Source organism: Remersonia thermophila, chromosome 3 (genome assembly GCF_042764415.1).
Source record: "Remersonia thermophila strain ATCC 22073 chromosome 3, whole genome shotgun sequence".
Lineage (NCBI taxonomy): Eukaryota > Fungi > Ascomycota > Sordariomycetes > Sordariales > Chaetomiaceae > Remersonia > Remersonia thermophila.
In genome coordinates this window covers 4082948-4100537 of record NC_092219.1, presented here as the reverse complement: position 1 = coordinate 4100537, position 17590 = coordinate 4082948, and the positions used below count along the sequence as shown (strand labels likewise).

The 17590-nt window shown below is 61.4% G+C and overlaps 9 protein-coding genes across 9 annotated transcripts; 5 read left to right on the top strand and 4 right to left on the bottom strand.

Annotated features, from left to right (window-relative positions):
- Positions 1 to 673: 673 nt before the first annotated feature.
- Positions 674 to 1255, top strand: VTJ83DRAFT_4003 (uncharacterized protein; the record flags this gene model as incomplete). The annotated part of the gene is made up of 1 exon (XM_071010445.1): positions 674 to 1255. The coding sequence occupies one exon, from the start codon at positions 674 to 676 to the stop codon at positions 1253 to 1255; it is 582 nt and encodes a 193-aa protein (XP_070867881.1).
- A 388-nt stretch (positions 1256 to 1643) lies between these two features.
- On the bottom strand, positions 1644 to 2413 carry VTJ83DRAFT_4002 (uncharacterized protein; the record flags this gene model as incomplete). Its single annotated transcript, XM_071010444.1, has 2 exons — positions 1644 to 2020; positions 2101 to 2413. The coding sequence occupies 2 exons, from the start codon at positions 2411 to 2413 to the stop codon at positions 1644 to 1646; spliced, it is 690 nt and encodes a 229-aa protein (XP_070867880.1).
- Positions 2414 to 3462: 1049 nt separating this feature from the next.
- VTJ83DRAFT_4001 (uncharacterized protein) lies at positions 3463 to 4376 on the top strand (the record flags this gene model as incomplete). Its single annotated transcript, XM_071010443.1, has 2 exons — positions 3463 to 3514; positions 3583 to 4376. 2 exons carry the CDS (start codon positions 3463 to 3465, stop codon positions 4374 to 4376), a joined length of 846 nt encoding a protein of 281 aa, XP_070867879.1.
- Positions 4377 to 5206: 830 nt separating this feature from the next.
- VTJ83DRAFT_4000 (uncharacterized protein) lies at positions 5207 to 6079 on the top strand (the record flags this gene model as incomplete). Its single annotated transcript, XM_071010442.1, has 1 exon — positions 5207 to 6079. The coding sequence occupies one exon, from the start codon at positions 5207 to 5209 to the stop codon at positions 6077 to 6079; it is 873 nt and encodes a 290-aa protein (XP_070867878.1).
- A 245-nt stretch (positions 6080 to 6324) lies between these two features.
- On the bottom strand, positions 6325 to 7119 carry VTJ83DRAFT_3999 (uncharacterized protein; the record flags this gene model as incomplete). The annotated part of the gene is made up of 3 exons (XM_071010438.1): positions 6325 to 6355; positions 6424 to 6935; positions 7063 to 7119. The coding sequence occupies 3 exons, from the start codon at positions 7117 to 7119 to the stop codon at positions 6325 to 6327; spliced, it is 600 nt and encodes a 199-aa protein (XP_070867877.1).
- A 1486-nt stretch (positions 7120 to 8605) lies between these two features.
- VTJ83DRAFT_3998 (uncharacterized protein) lies at positions 8606 to 9844 on the top strand (the record flags this gene model as incomplete). Its single annotated transcript, XM_071010437.1, has 2 exons — positions 8606 to 8912; positions 9060 to 9844. 2 exons carry the CDS (start codon positions 8606 to 8608, stop codon positions 9842 to 9844), a joined length of 1092 nt encoding a protein of 363 aa, XP_070867876.1.
- Positions 9845 to 9864: 20 nt separating this feature from the next.
- On the bottom strand, positions 9865 to 10648 carry VTJ83DRAFT_3997 (uncharacterized protein; the record flags this gene model as incomplete). The annotated part of the gene is made up of 5 exons (XM_071010436.1): positions 9865 to 9922; positions 10111 to 10145; positions 10272 to 10311; positions 10445 to 10494; positions 10628 to 10648. The coding sequence occupies 5 exons, from the start codon at positions 10646 to 10648 to the stop codon at positions 9865 to 9867; spliced, it is 204 nt and encodes a 67-aa protein (XP_070867875.1).
- Positions 10649 to 11467: 819 nt separating this feature from the next.
- Positions 11468 to 13231, top strand: VTJ83DRAFT_3996 (uncharacterized protein; the record flags this gene model as incomplete). The annotated part of the gene is made up of 2 exons (XM_071010435.1): positions 11468 to 13018; positions 13133 to 13231. The coding sequence occupies 2 exons, from the start codon at positions 11468 to 11470 to the stop codon at positions 13229 to 13231; spliced, it is 1650 nt and encodes a 549-aa protein (XP_070867874.1).
- Positions 13232 to 14106: 875 nt separating this feature from the next.
- Positions 14107 to 15465, bottom strand: VTJ83DRAFT_3995 (uncharacterized protein; the record flags this gene model as incomplete). The annotated part of the gene is made up of 3 exons (XM_071010434.1): positions 14107 to 14410; positions 14475 to 15336; positions 15414 to 15465. 3 exons carry the CDS (start codon positions 15463 to 15465, stop codon positions 14107 to 14109), a joined length of 1218 nt encoding a protein of 405 aa, XP_070867873.1.
- Between the last annotated feature and the right edge of the window lie 2125 nt (positions 15466 to 17590).

The following is a 17590-nucleotide window of genomic DNA, read 5'->3' as shown; positions in this document are numbered from 1 at the left end:
CTTTGGAGGCAGCTCGCGCGGCGGGTTCTGGAACGGCCAGGGCTGGCATCCTCCGGCTGCCCCGCCCGGTCCTTGGGGCCCGGGAGACCCTCCTCGCCGCCGAGGCGCGGGGCCGGGCGGTCCCGAGGAGGACGCGCCGCGCGGCCGCTCGCCGGGCCGGGGCCGGGGCCGGGGCCGGGACGGGACGTCGCGGCCTCGCCGGCGGCGCTCGCGCTCCCGCTCCGCCTCGAGCACCAGCTCGAGCTCGAGCTCGAGCTCCCGCATCTCGAGCGTCTCGTCGTGCTCGACGTCGTCTCTCCGGTCCCTCGACTCGGACCTCGACGAGCTCCGCGACGCCCAGCTGCCCGTCGCCAAGCGGCACCTCGAGGCCTGGCTGAGCCACCCGGACCAGCCCGTGACCAGGGACGACGTGCGGCGGCTCCGGGACGACCTGCGCGCCGCCGGGCGCGGGGCCCCGCCGCCGAGCCCGGCCGCCGACCCGGCCGCCGACCCGGCCGCCGACCCGGCCGTCGCCGCGGCCGTCACCGCGGCCCTCCGCCACGAGGTCCGCTCCCTCTCGCGCAGCTGGAAGGTCGTCCGGCGGGAGCACCGGCGGGCGCGCCGGCACCTCAGGAAGCAGCTCCGCCGGGCCAAGCGCGCCGAGAAGAAGGAGCGCCGCCGGGCCAGGCGGGAGATGAAGCGCGTCGCGCGCGAAGCGAAGCGGGCCGCCCGCGAGGCCAAGAGGGAGGCATGCCGGGGCGCCGGTCCTCCGCCGCCACCGCCGTCGCCGCCTCCGCCTCCTCCTCCTCCGCCACCACAACCTCGCTCCCCTCGTCACGAGGGTTCCGGCACGGCAGCAGCGGCAGCATCAGAAGCGCCTCCGCCAAGCTACGCGTCCGCGGCGCCCGGCGGATCCGGCCGGTCGGCCCCGCCGTACCGCGCCGTCGCCGGACCCGAGGGCGCGCCCTTGGCCGGGCCCAAGCTCCGCGCGGCGTGGGAGGCCGAGGCGCGCGTGGTGGACAAGGAGGAGGAGCTGCTGCGGCTGTACGAGGCGCTCTCGCTGGCGGCGTCGGCGCCGGAGCGCGACGGCGGGGGCGACGAAAAGGCTGGGGCGCTCAAGCTGGAGGCGAAGGCGCAGGCGGTGCAGCGGGAGCTGGAGGAGCTGGTCCGGGAGATGGAGCGGGCGAGGATCGAGGCGGACGAGGAGTACGCGAGGGAGCTGGCGCAGGAGGAGGAGCAGAGCCGGGCGGGGAGGCGGAGCTGGTGGCGAAGGTAACTTGGGAGGAGGAGGGTCATGGGGTTTTTTTTTTTTTTTTTCTCTGCCCTTGGGGTACGACTGGGGAGATGGAACAGCATGTCGGCAGCTGAAGGGCGAGGCGGGATCTCTCTGCTTCCTTGTCGGTACTACTACGTAGAGAGGCCTAGATGCCTTGGGTATTACCTTAGAGAGACTGACTCGAGTGTCCTTCCTGGACGCGGGTCGAGCCCGATGTAAACCACACACACCACCCAGAATACATATCTTTTTTTTTTTCTTTGTGAAATGTTTCTCTTCAAGCTTTGCGTTGGATGTTTTTTTTTTTTTCTCTCTTTCTTCCCAAGACCTCTGCCGACACCCTCCTGTTTATTTTCTCATCCTTTTTTGTCTTTTCCCCCTTACCACCTTAGCTGGCTTTACTCTCCACCTTCTCTACCAAGTCGCCCACGCCTAACGCCCTCCCGACCTTGACCTTGATCTTTGGCTCGCTGCTCTTGGCCGCGGCCGGGTCCCTCCCGACGTCGCCCACCGGCTCGCCCTCGTCGACGCCCTCGGTGCCGTTCTTCTCCTTCTGCTCCTCCTCGGCCTCGCGCAGCTGCTCCCGCAGGAAGCTCAGGTCCAGGCGCATGCAGTAGGCGTCCTCGCCGTCGGCGTAGTACTTGCTCTCGGTCTTTTCCGTCTTGAAGCCCAGGGTGTCGCGGTACAGGTGGATGGCGGCCTTGTTGGACACGCGCACGTGCAGCGAGACGTAGTGGGCGCCAAAGGTTTCGACCATGGCGAGCTCTGCGGAGGAGGAGAAGGAGAGTCAGCGGTGCCCAACGGATGACACGGCGGTGAGAAGAAGAAGAAACAAAACAACGTACGGCTCTGACGCATCAGCTTCTCGGCGATGCCCAACCGGCGGTGGGTGCGCATGACAGACAGGCTGGTGATGTGGCCGTGCTGAACGCCGTCGGCGGGCTCCTCCTCCATCTTGGCCAGCACATAGCCGACAATCTTGGGGTGGTCGTAGGGGGTCTTGGGCGGGCGCGAGACGTCTACGGCGACGTAGGACAGCTGGGGCCAGGACAGGGCATGGTACAGGTAGTACTTGAGGAAGTAGTTCTCGGGGAGGTTTTCGAGGTTGGCATGCTGGATCAGCGGGATATCGGAAGCTCGAAGGAGTCGGATATCCATGGCGACGGTGGGGGGAGGGGGGGGGGGGGGGCCGACGGTGATGACCGGGGCTCTGCCAAGGACTTTTTTCTGTGTGCAGAGTTGGAGGAGCCGGGATGGGACGGCGGGCGAAAAGACGGCCGGCCGAATTGGGAGAAGGGGTGGTGGCGGCGGTGGCGGTGGTGGTGGCGGCAGTGGTGATGGTTTGGTTTGGCCGTGTTTTTGGTGTTGAGGTGAGGTCGTCGGAGGCGCAGCGGAAGACGAACGGAACGGAACTGTGTGGGTCCAGTGCGGTGCAGCTGTGGTAGCACAGTGCAGCAAGCATTGGATAGCGCAGTGGCAGTGTGCAGTGGGGCAGGGCCGTCCACCTCTTGTGTGCGTGCATAATTACGGTAACTAGGTAACTAACTACCAGTTAGGTAACTACACAGTAATAACTGTGTACCGGTAGGTCTCCAGGTTGACCTCCCTGTGAACCCCAACCCTGGAGTCCCCCTCTAACCCCCCCCTCTGCACCCCTCTGAAGCCCCTCTGAGCCCCCTCTACACTAAACCCCGAAACCCCTCTACGCTAACCCCCCCCCCCCCCCCCCCCCAAAAGTGGGAAACGTGGGGCCGAGCGAGGGGTTCTGTAGCCGCGCAAATGGCGGGGCATTGGAAGTACCCCCAGAACAGAATCGTCACCTTAAACTTCCAGGTTGTCACGGGAAAAAAAGAAAGCGTGGGCAGAGTGCGCTTTCAAGTTGGGGGGAGGAGGGGGAGGGATTACGAGGCTAGATCCAAGGGACGGGAATAATAAATGGCTCGGAAGAAACTGCCGGATGTCACATGGCGTCCCCCTTAGAATACATGGGGAAATAAATAGGTACCCTTTTTTTTGTTTTCATCCGTTGATCCGGCTCCGTCGAGCATCTTGTTGGTTTGTCCTGTCTTGCTTGTCCCTCCGCTGGTGGTGTCTACACAGATACACAATACCTACGGTGGTGGCGTCTTCTTGGATCAGTGTGCCGCCCCGTCCCAGCTCCTGAGACCTCTACGGAGAGAAGCAGGCTTGTACCACGGCGCTCCAACATGACCAGGCCTCTCGAGGGGAAGCTCGGCATCGTGACGGGCTCGTCACGGGGTAGGTGGTCCCCCTACGGCTCAACGTACCGCTTCCTGTTGATCTCTGGGCTGACAGGCCGGCGGCAGGCATTGGCGCCGCCATCGCCGAGAACCTCGCCTCCAAGGGGTGCCAGCTCGTGCTCAACTACACGTCGTCGTCCTCGACCGACGCGGCCAACGCCCTGGCCGGCCGGCTCTCCTCGGCCCACGGCATCCGCGCCGTGGCCGTCCAGGCCGACGTCGGCACCCCCGAGGGGGCCGCCTCCCTGATCGAGTCGGCCCGGCAGCACTTCACCGACGCGGCCGGCCGGTTCCAGATCGACATTCTCGTCAACAACGCCGGCATCGCGCGCAACAACCTGCTCCCGCGCGTGACGGTCGAGGACTTTGAGGCGACGTACCGCGTCAACGTGCTCGGCCCGCTGCTCGTGACGCAGGCCGCCGAGCCGCACCTCCCGCGCGACCGGTCCGGCCGCATCGTCAACATCTCGTCCGTCTCGTCGCAGGCCGGCTTCGTGACCCAGTCCGTCTACGGCGGCACCAAGGCCGCCCTCGAGGCCATGACGCGCACCTGGGCCCGCGAGCTCGCCGAGCGCGCCACCGTCAACGCCGTCAACCCGGGCCCCGTCGAGGGCCCCATGTACGCCGCCAACCCGCCCGAGTTCCTCAACGACATCCACGGCTGGGTGCTGCGCACGCCCCTGATGCGCGCCCGCGAGGGCGTGGACCCGGACGACGTGGTGCGCGACGCGAGGGCCAGCGGCGGGAGGCCGGCCTACACCCGCGAGGTGGCGGGCATCGTGGGCATGCTGTGCGGCGAGGAGGCCGGGTGGTGCACGGGGCAGGTCGTGTGCGCCAACGGAGGCATGATTATGCAGTAAAAGAAGGGCGCCGTCGTCGGGGTCGCAAGAGGAGCGGCTCATTGGGTGGCGCGTTGTGGCCTGTTTTCCTCGTCGAGTTCTGTGTACCTGAGGTACTTGGCCACCTTGGCTACCTCGGTACCTTGGCTTTTGTCAAAGGCCTCGTGCAGGGTTTCCTGGTTTCTCTCTCTCTTTCTCTCCTTCTCTCTCTCAAAAAATAAATAAACAAATAAAAAAAGAACAAGCGCATGCTCTTCATGTCTGTGGTGTACGTCATGGATGAATTTCAATCAAACAGCTCCATTCCAGTGGAGATTGTCTCCCCCAAGGGATAGGTAATAATACCGTGTAGACAAACCAGCATGGACGGTAATAATCGGTGGCTTTGGATCCATCCAATGCCAGGTCCAAGGAAACGTAACTGGCTGGCGTGCCAGACTTTCCGTTTCTTCAACGGCTTTTGGTGACCCCCCTCCAAAAAAAAGCCCTCCTGTGTGTAAGTGCCCAGGCACGGCACCTGGTACGTTTGGTGGTTGACTACCTGAGGTGGAGGTAGTTACTGGTGAATAACTATTAACTAGTGAGTTACTGCCAATGCGCGCCAAACGTCGGGGAATGCGGGGCCCAAAAATTGCCCCGCGTCGATAGAGCTCCGTTATCGCCAGCGGCCAACCTGCAACGGTCAACCCCAGAGAATCTGTTTCACGACCACGAAAAAAAAGGAAAACGCCACCAACGTTGGACACCCACCTAAGATAGAGTAGACAAACCAAAAGAGAAAGTCTTGCATCTCCAGATCTTTTTTTTTCCCCTTTTCAGCCGTTCCGCCATACCGGCCCCAAGCCCACGCAATGGCCAACGCAACAGCACCACCATCCTTACAAGCAGCACCCGCCGCTGCCCCTGCCGCCGCCGCCGCTGCAGCAACAACAAGACCCTTGGCGGCAGAAGACGACGACCCCTTTGACGCCCTCCTCACCCTCGAAGACCAGTACTACACAGCCGGCTACAACGAAGGGCTCGCCGACGGCGAAACGGCCGGGCGCGTCGAGGGCCGCCAGCTGGGGCTGGAGCGCGGGTTCCTGCGCTTCGCCGAGAGCGGCCGGCTGCGCGGAAGAGCCATCGTGTGGGCCAACCGGTGGCGACAGCAGCAGCTCCGGCAGCATCAACATTCACAACATCAACAACAACATCCACCACCACCACCACCACCACCACCACCACCACCATCGCAACAGCAACAGCTGCAACGACAAAACCAACAACAACAACCACAACAACAACAACCACAGCCACAACGATCTACCTCGGATTGGGACAATCGGCAGGAGGGACAGCCCACAAAAGGAAACCAAGGAGAAGGCGGTCCATCACAAGAACCACCCCAAGCATGCCGGCTGCCCCCGCTCCCCGACAACCCGCGCCTGGCGCGCCACATCTCTACGCTGCACGCGCTCGTCGACACGGAGACGCTGTCGACCGAGAACACGGACGAGGCCGTGGATGAGTTTGACGATCGGCTCCGGAGGGCGAGGGGAAGGGTCAAGGTCATTGAGCGCATCGTGGGCGAGGTGGGAGGCGGGACCGGCGCGCCGGGTACGAGCCGGGAACAAAAGGAGGGTGCTGCTGCTGCTGCTGCCGGTGATGGTGGTGGGAAGAACGAGGAGGAGGATCCAGCGGTGGAGGGGAAGAGTGAGGAGGCAAGGGCTGCGGGTGGATCATGAGGATCGCAGTGGCTCAGGGGGGTGGGGGGGGAGAGAGACATCTGAAAAGATGCTGCCGGACTTCCAAGATTGTCAAGACGTGCCGGGATGGTAGTACATGACACCCTCGTCTGGCATGGCATGGCAGCAGGCCCCGCGAGGTAAAACAAGAAACCACGTCTATACCTCTCGGATAAGGGATATGTACACACCCCGATTCCTCCTCCGCCGCTCATTCATTTTTTGCTCCGTCGCCCCGAGTTCGCCTATGCAAACGTCCGGCAAGGGTAGCTGGACCTGATCAGTTAGCGTTGCCTGATGAAAACACACACACACACACAAAAAAAAAGATAGGATACACTCACCCGTCGCCGTAACTCTGCTCCTCGTTCAACTCGTACTTGTGCACGTCCCACTTGCCCGTCGTCAAGCTCTGCCCGCTCGGCAGGGGCGGCAGCCCGCCCGTGGCGTCGAGCACGCGCTTGGCGGCGGCGGCGCCCTCCTGCTCCAGGAACCCGGCGATGCCCTTCTCCTGGCCCGCCTCCTCGGCCGCGACGATGGCCTTGCTGCCGGCCTCGCCGATCAGCTCGGCCCGCGGCTGCGCGGCGCTGCCGACGGTGAGCAGGGCGACCTGCTGCGGCTGGCGCACCACGCTGAGGCGGGGGTAGTTGCGGCGGGCGTCGCGCTTCCAGTACGGGTTGTCGGCGATGTCGCCGGCCGGGGCCGTCACGGGGTCGTCGTACGAGAGGGGGTCGAGCTGGCCCGGGGCGGGGTTGCGGTTGTAGGGGTTGAGGGGCACGCCGTTGGAGCGGTTCGGGTCGATGGCCACGGCGCGGCGGATGCGCTCCCAGATGCCGACGGATTGGACCGTGTATTTCTGAGGGGAGAAAACAACGGAGAAGAAGCAAGTGACCTAGTCAGCATGGCTGGCCGTGGTTGCAAGGTAGCGAGGAGAAGGAGGAGGAGCTCTCCGGTCGGGATGCGAAGGGGACAGGGGTTCCCACCTTGGTGATGCTGACGACGCCGCCGGCGGCGGCCTTGGCTACCGCGTTGGACGCCATGACGGCAGCTTTGTGGAGGAGGTGAGGTGGTCGGTCGGTCGGTCGGTCGGTCGGTCGATCGATCGATCGGTTGGTCGTCAATTGGAGCAGGCTCGAGATTGAGGCGGTTCCCGGGGTTCGTTGCTCGGCCGGCCTGGCAACCCGCACGATGCTTGGCTGCCAGCCGGCTGCCAGTGCCATGGCGCCACACCTCAGCGTCGGTCAGCAGAAGCCAGCCACCAGCCACCAGCCACCCACCAGCCACCCACCAGCCAGCCCAGCCAGCCCAGCCAAGCCGGCCAAGCCAGCCGGGGTTTCTCCGTCCCCCAGCTACCTTTTCTCCGCCGCGCCTGTGGGTCTCAGAACTGAACCACGACCACGACGCATGGGCCAACTCTCCGACCGGCGGTTTGACGTGAGCACGCTTTAAGCTGTGGATGCGTATGGGATGGGATGGGATGCGTGAGCTGCATGGTGCAGGGTTGGCATGGATCACCTCACCTGCCCGGCTTCGTGCTGTCTCGAAGCAACCCTCGCCGCCCCCCTCCCCCCCCCCCCTAAGGGAGGGACGGACGGATGCGTGGCCGGCCACCCGGACGCGCCGAAATTGCAGCAAGACGTCCATGGGAAGCCTTCTTCCTCGTCTCCTCCCGTCCTCACCGAACTAACCTGCGCAGTATTAGCCATTGTGTCCCATTGTCGGACCACCCACCTACCTAACCCACGAGTCCGCAGCACAAAACCCACTGCACGCTTGTGCATGTATCTACTTAGCGTAGCTCCATCCTAGGTACATACCACACACACAGTACATACGTGCAGCTTCACACACCTACTACCGGTGCTTTAGCATAGTACCTTTGGGGTTTGCCTCGCTACCCTCCTCCTTGCAACATCCGGTTTCACCAATGCTTAACGCATGTCAACATCAGCATGCCCTGAGTGGAGTCTCACAACTGTCAACCCACTCGGCCGAGGAAAGCTGAACAAGGTGAGGTGTGTGTGTCTCCCCCCGCCCCAGCCACGGGCATGGCACTTCCGGGTTGGGACCGATCTTTTTCCCTGCCCGGAGCTTTCTTTGCCTGAGGTTCCAGGTTTTCTTTTTATTATGCTCGTGCTTCCCCAGCAGCGGAGCCTTTCTGGGGGGTCTCCCATGGGGTCGCGCCCTTCTCTGATTGGCCAGCTCATGCGCAACCAAGTGAACGTCCTGTTTACCCTTTAACCACCCCAGCTCGCCGACCTCGTCTTGCTTCCGTCTTTCTTCCCTCTCTCTCTCTCTCTCTTTTTTTTTTTTCTCTCTCTCCTTAGCCCTCCTTTCCAGCCCAGCGCTCTGTATGATTTTTGGTCGCAACCTGTTGGCGACCACCTCTCTGTAGTCGTACCCTCTCACCTCCTCATTGCGCTCTCCCCCCATCCGTGCGCCTTTCTCTTAGCCCTGCTTTCCCTCTTGTAATCTGTAAGCCGTACGTGCGCCCGCAAAGCGCCGAACCCCCTCCCATTGCCCATCATGCCCATGGAACTGCGCAAGCGCAAGGCTCCGCCGGCTCCCGCCGCGCCCGCCCCGACGGCCAAGAAGGCGGCGACGAACAAGACGACCAAGGCGACCAAGGCCGCCTCCTCGGACAAGGCCAGCAGCACCAATGGCTCCGCCCCGGCCTCTGGCCTGCCGGCCGTCGGCACCGTCCTTTCGCTCGACGGCCTCGGCGGCCATCTCACCCTCAACGACGGCACCACGACCACCCTCAAGGCCCTGGTCGACCAGAGCAAGGCCGGCGTTGCCATCTTCACGTATCCGAGGGCTTCTACGCCAGGATGTAAGCCATCCCATCTCTGCCTCTTTGGGGATATCCCCCCCTTTCCCTTTTTCCTTTTCCTTCTCCCACCCCCTTCCAGATTCGTCGCAACCAAGCATGCCCAGAACAAGGCTCAAGGCTCACACGCGCATGCGCCCGCTGACCTAGGCACCCAACAAGCCTGCCTCTTCCGCGACAACCGCGCCGTTCTCACCGCCGAGCACGGCATCTCCATCTACGGCCTGTCGACCGACTCGCCCAAGGCCAACACCACCTTCCAGACCAAGCAGAATCTGCCCTACCCGCTGATCTGCGACCAGGACGCGGCGCTCATCGGCGCCCTGGGGCTCAAGAAGGCCCCCGGCGGCCGCGGCTCCGGCACCACCCGCGGCGTCGTCGTCATTGACAAGTCGGGCAAGGTCCTCGTGGCGCTGGCGGGCGGGCCCAAGGTGACCGTGGACGCCGTGCTGGAGCTGGTGCGGTCGGAGGAGGGCAAGGAGAGCAAGAAGGAGGAGGCCAGCGGGGAGGAGAAGGAGGAAGAGGTCAAGGAGGACAAGAAAGAGGGGGAGGAGAAGAAGGAAGAGAAGGAGGAGGAAAAGAAGGAGGCGGACAAGAAGGAAGAGGAAAAGAAGGAGGAGGAAAAGAAGGCTGATGAGAACGGGGATGTGCCTATGGAGGATGCGCCGCCGGCCAAGAATGGGGAGAGCGCTGCCGTAACGAACGGAAACGGAGAGGCAAAGGAGGACAAGAAGGAGGAAGAGGAAAAGAAGGAGGAGGAGAAGGAAGAGGAGAAGGAGGAGGAGGAGGAAAAGAAGGAGGAAAAGAAGGAGGAGGAAAAGAAGGAGGAGGAGAAGGAAGAGGAGAAGGAGGAGGAGGAGGAAAAGAAGGAGGAGGAAAAGAAGAAGGAGGAAAAGAAGGAGGAGGAAAAGAAGGAGGAGGAAAAGAAAGAGTAAGGGAGATTCAAGCATGACAACTACCGGGTGGACGAGCCCCTCGTCTTGGTCTTGTCGCCTTCAGTGGACTTCCACTGGCTTTCTAGGTTGGAAGGCAAAAACAAACTGTAATGTACGGGGAGCACGCGTGTATACTAAGTCCTTGGTTTCTTTTTTGCTTTTTTTTTCTCTTGATAGCGGTCAAATGGGAGTTTTTCAAGTTGAATTGTTCGCCTCGCTGCCCCCCTTTTTTTCACTCCTTTCCCTCTCCTGTTGAGCCCGAGTACCGTGACTGGTGCTTGTGGGCATCCCGTTGATTTTGCTGCGGCGAGTTAGTGGGCCTTTTTTTTCTCTTTCTTTTTTCTTCTCTCGGACAAGCATTGGATTTTAGGTGATGAAAAAGGGTCCAAGATGAAAAACATGTAGGATAGGATGTAGAGCAGCTCACCGCATTTGTCCTTGCAGCCCGAATCGACGACCTCGTGTACCTGTCGCCCCAACCCATGTTTCCGCATCAGCATGTCATGCCATGCCATCTTGGAGCCAATCTGCTCGACGGCGCCAACCCCCTCTGGTTTCGTCCGAGGGGCGAAACCACGGGTCTGGGTTGCTATTACTCACGTAAACAAGAGGCAGGCCATGGTGAACGCCGCGGCCGGCGCCATGATTGTCTGCCGAGTCGGATTAGCAACGAGCCATCTATTAACTTGTTTTTTTCTAGACAAAAAAAACCAAAAAAAAAAAAAAAAAAAAAAAAAAGAGAGAGAGAGGGTGAGTGAGTGAGTAACAAGAGAGGCTGCTCACCTTGGCGTTGATTTTCACCATGTTTGTCGTGGTTGCTGCTGCGCTGGACTCGTCCTCGAGAAATGGAATGCTGGTACGCAGAGTCTGGTTCGTGGTACACCAGGCCGAAAATGGGCTCGCGTGTCTCGCTGGGAAGACGAGATGACGACGGATTGCGTTGGAAGACGAACGCGTGATTCTGACCCAGGATTTTTGTTTTCGAGCCTTGGATGATGAAGTTTGGTTTGGTTGCCGGCAAACACCGGGATTCGCTAGGAGCGTTTCCGGCGAAGTGGTTCGATGGATCAGACCTCCCGTCACCTGGCTGGGAACTTGTCATTAACTACGTAGTAGTCAGTTATACGTGGGGAACCAGCGCTGACTTGTTCGGTGAACTCGGCTCAATGAGCATCAATTATGTCCAAGATCCAATGAAGCATCTCTTAACGTTCCATGCATAGGTGTACTTTCAGGTTTGCTTCCATCCATGGAGTGGACCTAGAGGTTTTACCGTAATTCTGCTTCAGGTTGACGGCTCCATTCATTCGTGCTGAGCCCATGAGGTGGAAGACCATGCTCCCGTCCAATGCGGTGTTAGGTACCGTAGTTCGTTGGTTAGCGCCAAAGCTTGGCCAAGCTTTGGCAGAGCCCCACTAAAAGTACAGCGGGTGTAGCGCCTGCAAGGCTGACGGGCCGAGCCCCAAGCTCTCCATCATCGGCCATCGGCGGCACTTGGCTGCCGACTTCCCAGTTCCATCCCAACCTCAACCTCAACCTCAACCTCAATCTTAACCTCAACCCTCTGCCGTCTTTCCCGCAGTCCCGTCTTCCTCCCTCACACCCGGAAAATCACCGTTTAGCATGGCGTCGCCTCCACCCCCACCGCAGCCTCCTCCGGCTCGCGGCGCCATGTCGCTGTACGCCAACCTGCTCGAGGCTGACAGCTCCGCTTCCATCTCTCGAGACCCGGTGCTCTTCAAGGACAACAAAGACAGCGCCTCTCCCGACCCCAAGAAACCTCCCGTAAACCCAGCCCTCCGTTTCCAACCGATCCGCCGTCCGCAGGCCAAAGCCCCGGCAAAGCCAAAACCTGCCTTCCCCAAGGCTCCTCCCGCCGTCCCCCCATCCGTTTCTACGACGACGACGACTACCACCACCACCACCACTACCGCCGCCGCCGCAACACCAGCAGCCCCCGCCCCACCGCGGAGCACCCTCGCCGACTGGGCCGCCACCGAGGACGACGAGTACTTTTACGGCTACGCCGGCGAGAAGCGCCAGCGCGGCGGCCGCCGCAAGAAGAAAAAGAAGCAGCTCGACGAGGTCCGCGAGACCGACTGGGACGAGCTGTACGACCCGTCGCGCCCCACCAATGTCGAGGAGTACCTGCGCAGCGAGGAGCGCGTTCGCGAGGTGCGCGAGTGGAAGGCCATTCTGTATGCCCATCGCCGGAGGAGGGATAGCGACGAGGACAGGAGCGAGGGGGACGAGGACGGCGGAGCCCGCGACGAGCGCTTCGCGCCCCCTCCCTCGCTCACGTTTGCGCCGCCGCCCGCGTCGCCCCCCCGCGCTTCCGCCTCCGTCGTGGCCGCCGCCGTTATGGCCGATGCGACCGGCGACGACGCATACGCCCGCCGGCTGGCACTCTCTGGCATGGCGCCGCCACCGCCGCCGCCGCCACCTCCACCACCACCTCCTCCTCCTTCAGGACCCTCCCCTCCAACCGACTCCGACACCATCTCCCGCGCCCCCGTTCGCTACTCCCCGCCGGGCGACGCCATGGACCTCGACGACAAGGAAGACGACTACGACCCGGAGGTGGACTACTCGGCCATCCCTCTCCCCCCGCCGACGACAGCGCCCACCGCCGACGCCGACGCCGACCAGCAGCCGGGCCCCCGCCCCGCGCAGAAAGGCAAGGCCTTTGCCCAGCGCCTCATGGCCAAGTACGGCTGGACGCGGGGCAGCGGCCTGGGCGCTCACGGGTCCGGCATCACCACCGCCCTCCGCGTGCAGGTGGAGCGGCGGAGGCGGAGGCCCGACGCCGAAGGGGGCGGGTTTGCCGAGCCCGGTGGGAGGGGGAGGATCATCGCACCCAAGATGCCCAAGGCGAAACCCTCGCAGCAGCAACAGCAGCAGGAGGGGGAGGGCGGTGCCGAGGGGGGGTCGGCGGCAGGAGGAGGAGGAGGAGGAGGAGGAGGAGACGGAAAGTTCGGCCGAATGTCGGTCGTGGTGGTGCTGGATCGCATGCTGGACAACATGCCGGACGTGGAGGCCGAGGTGGAGGTCGGGTTGGGGCAGGAGATTGGCGAGGAATGCGGCGAGAGATACGGGAGGGTGGAGAGGATCGTGGTGGATGTGGAGGGGAGAAGGGTATTTATCAAGTTTGTCGAGGTCGTTTCGGCCTTGAGGGTGAGTCTTTTTTTTTTTTTTTTCTTTTTCAGTCTTGCTTTCTTTTCGTAAGAGAAACGCCATCCAGACCGAAAGCTAACCTCCCCCCCTCTCTCTCTCTCCCTCCTTTCCCAGGCCGTCAACGCCCTCGAGGGACGTATCTTTAACGGCAACGCCATCGTCGCACGCTTCTACGACGAGGACAAGTTTGAGGAGGGCGTCTACGATGGCTGATGGGACCGAAGATGGAGCGCGACGCCAGAACCCAAAGACCTCCAAGGAACCTGACCACCAAAGGCCACCATCCCGGCGGCTGTTGTGCCACCGCTGAAACTGGCTCGCCTACCTACCTACCCGAGGGAGCTGGGCTGTAGAAAGCGTAAAGATACCCCGGAGCATTCGGAGAGAAACCGAGAAAATGAGAATCCTTTTGGGTAATTACACATCAACAGATACCAACATTCATGACGGACAACCACCCATTGCAACCAGGACATATAGCTGAATGCTCGTATTAAAAAAAGTCCACTACGAAAAAGGCACCTCAAACGTACAACAAGAACATGGAAAATGAGCGACACATGGGACAGGCCCGGCGCAGCAACACCACCTACTCTCCTTGTCTTTCTTGTCCCAGTCCTCCCCACACCCTAACCCACCTCTTTCCCTCCGCCTGGCCTTTCCCTGGCTTGACTTGTCATGATATGCCTGTCTCCCCGTTGATTCAACACCTTGTCGCCTTCCATCCAAACTCCGCTACATCCCCCATCGTCGTGTGCTCGCTCTCAAGAGCCTCCCGCGGGTATCCGCCCCCCACATGACAGACGCTTGGCGAGACCACGCCGACAATACAACCCAAGGGGAACCCACTGTTCAGAAAAAACAAATCCTGGCTCTTCTCTATCGACATTATTACTCCTCTCTAGCAGGTCCAGCATGTAGGATGTAGCCGGCCTTGGCTCGATGGTTCGGCGCAACGACGACGGGGGGTATGCCCAGAGTTCAAACAAAAATTAAATCAACCGAGAGACCGCGCATTCCCAAGGAAAGACACCAAGGCCCAAGTTATTATTTCCCTTTAAATTACCAGCCCATTATTCATTTCCCCCTTAGAGAGCGGCAGCGAAGCCGGCAACAGCCACCAGGCCCAAGAGAGCCGAGTTGAAGGCCATGCCAGCAGCCGAGTTCTCATCATCCTTGCCGTCAATGTTGCCCGAGTCCGAGGTGTCACCATCAATGTCATCGTTGGCGTTGGCGTTGTTAGCAGTGCAGGAGAAGACGCCAGCAATGGTACCGTCGCCACCCTGGTTCGCCGGCGCGAACTTGGACAGCTCCTCGCAGGTGTCGCGGATATCAGCCGTGCTGGAGATATCGACAGCACCCTCGACGGTGTTGAGAGCGGGGAACTCGACCCTGGTTCATATGTTAGCGCGGGTGCTACAAACAAAGCGAAGGGGACCTAGAGAGAGAGCCGTACTCGGTGAAGTTGCCACGAAGCTTGATGGCACCACCAACGCGCTCCAGCTTGCTGAAGGCGTTGATCTCGTCGAGGGCGGTGTTGTTGGCGACGAGCAGGCCGCCGCCGATGACGGTAAGCCGAGGGAAGGTCAGGTTGTTGAGGGCGGCGTTGCCGACGAAGGAGATGTCGCCCTTCTCGGTATGGGTGAGGTTGGGGGCGCTGAAGCTCTCGAAGAAGTTGGAGTCGAAGCGGGCCGAGCCGTTAACCACCTTGAGCGAGGGCACCGAGAACTTGGTCACGTTGGCAATGGCCATGTTGGCGGCCCAGACGAGGTTGGGGAGGTCGACGGTGAGGCCGAGACCGATGCCGTTGGCCTGGATGATGAGCTCCTCGTCGAGGGTGGCCAGCTTGGACGAGAACTGCTGCAGGCGGCGGTTGTTGTTGATGTTGAACTTTTTGACGTTGGTGAGGTCAATGCCCTCGAGGGACTGAAGCACCGTGTCGCTGATGGTGACCTCGTCGGCGCTCGAGAGCGGGCCGAGGGTGATGGAGCTCAGCAGGCTGAGCGACTGCCACTGGAGGGCGCGGACCGAGGTGAGCTTGCTGAAGTTGATGGCGTTGATCTTGGTCACGTTCTTGAGGACGAAGGCGCCGCCAACGCTGGTGAGGGTGCTGCTGGAGAGGGTCTCGAGGTCGCCGTTGTCCTCGACGCGGAGGTCGCCGGTGATCTGCTGAGGACCCGAGATGTCGATAGCAGCGCCGGTCTGCTTGCCCAGCACGACCGAGCCCCTCACGGTCCGGCAGCTCGCGAGCTTGGTCGCCTCGGCCTGGCTGTTGACGGTCGTGGTTCCGCCGGAGACGGTGCACGTGCCGGCTTGGGCTGGAGGGCAAGGCGGATTAGTCCACCATCCACATCGTCATCGCGCCGTAGGGGCGAGCGACTCCAGGATTACTCACCAGCGGCGGAGCCGAAGGCCGCGAGGGCGGGGACGAGATACTTGACGAGCATTTTGTCCAAGTCTGCAAAAGTTGAGCTATGTTAGAAAACGGGCGTGCCGGCTGGCGAATGGCAAGATCCGCAGTTGGACAACGCGGTCCCAGGTGCAACAAGACGATGGCGGAGCGGCGCGGGAGGGTTGGGTTCGTGGCAGGCGGTGCAACTTCGGGAGGAGCCGATCCACCGCGCCAGGTTGCTGCTGGTGTAGAGAGACTGGCGGGACACGGCCACGGACGGTCGCGGTCAGACGACACCTGCAAGACACTCGTGTGGAAAGAGAAGCTTGAGATGCTCTGGTTGTTTCCGTCTGCGTGGATGCTCGGGTTGGGTTCGTGGGAAGGGAACGAGCACGGGTGATACGGGTGGCTGGCGGTTTCAACAAGGCGGGACGGTTCCACGGGGCAACGACTCGACTGACTCGTCGCAGACGAGGTTTGGTTGAAACTCGTGGCTGGTGACGGTGGAGAAGGGACGGCTTGTTGGTGGCGAAGGGGGAGGCAAATGCAACGACGATGGGGAGCACGGCGGGCGTCTCGTTGCACCTGGGATCCTGCAGAGTTCCAATTGACGGTCGGGATGGCACGTACCTTTGAAGATTGCGGGAAGTGAGAGAGCGAGGGAATGAGAAAGAAACGAAGAAAGATTACCGTGGTTGAGAAGTCGCGGTCGAACCTCTGATGTTCTCGGAGGCGCAACGGGCGGGAAACGAGTGTATCGAAGCAAAAGAACTTGCTGACGAGAGGCGGGAAGAAGGGGGATGGAGGAGAAAAGGTGAAACGGAAAGGAGAGAAGGAGAGAGAGGAATGAACGAATGTGTGGTGGTGGTGTGGTAGTTAGAAAGAAGTCGGTCGGTTCCCTGGCCAAAGGGGGGGAGCCACCCCGAAAACCCTGGAAAAGCAGGAACGCACGCTGAGCCCGGGCCAGGGACGGCCAGGAACCTGCCAGGAGAGGGCGAATCGGACGTGGATTGGTTTATTGCCGGTGGGTCCGATTGCTACGGTCACTCCCCCTGGCAGTTGGCGGGAGCTCTTCTCTATCACTGGTCCAGATCTCGTCCGAGGTGCCACTCGTCTCCTCCAGCATCGTGTCTCATCAGCTTCTCAGGGGCCTGTGATTGCCACTGCGGTGATCGCGAAAAACACGACGCCAAACCCCCGGCCTGGGAAGCCAACCGATGCCGTGTCCAGCTCCGTTCCCTGGGCCCAGGTGGATTCGGGGCTTTGTCAATCCCAACCAGCCTCTTCATTCAGGGAGACACGGTCTTGGCTACACAGTAACTAGTTACACAGTCCAGCCGCTGGACCGAACAGAGGTTGCCTTCAAACGCAGCATCAACACCACAAAACACAAACCCTCGGCGGCATCGCGAAGAACAAACGCGGCAGCACAAGTGAAGGTCCCCGTCCAATGCGTCCGAGCTTGGCGAGATGAGGCGGCGCCCGTATCGTGTTAGCGTGAGCCCCAGGCCCAACGTGACACGGCAGCAGGCCGGGATTTCTTGGAAAGGCAAAGGCTGCCCCTGGGATGCCCCGTTCCTTGGACCGTGCCCACGCCGTCTCCGTCTCGACAAAGCCGACGTCAATGGCGGAAACGGCGGAGCCCTCTTGGCTGCCGCTGCCAGGGATGCCCAGGGGTGGCGGACGGCGCCTTGTCCTCGGTGCATGGGCGCACTGGATGGAGCATTGGAGACGAAAAAAAAAAAAAACATTTTTTCTTGTTGCGTCTCGTGTTCATTCGCTGGGGCAACGGCAAATGCTTTGCAAAGATTGAAGCACTAACGTTGGAACTCTCCCCACGCATGACCATCGGAGCTCGCCGCGTGCGATTAGCCTCGGGCGCAGTTCGTGTTGCGCGCGCTGCAGATAACGTTAACTCGTTACTGGTCTGTAGAGGCCTGCAAAGGTGCGCGCGGCCCGGCCGTTGGCGATGCAATCTGGATGCGACGAGGATTTGCGGCCTGCAGAATGAGCAATGCAAAGCCTGGTTGACCCACTTCACGTGTTCCGTCCTCGGCTCTCCCTCCCTGTTTTCTCTTCCTGCGTCCAGAGGATGACGTCGATCCCAACCATGGAAAGCATCGACGCCCTCGATAGCATGGAAAAGGGCGGAAACCACAGTTCCAGTGGCGGTGCACACA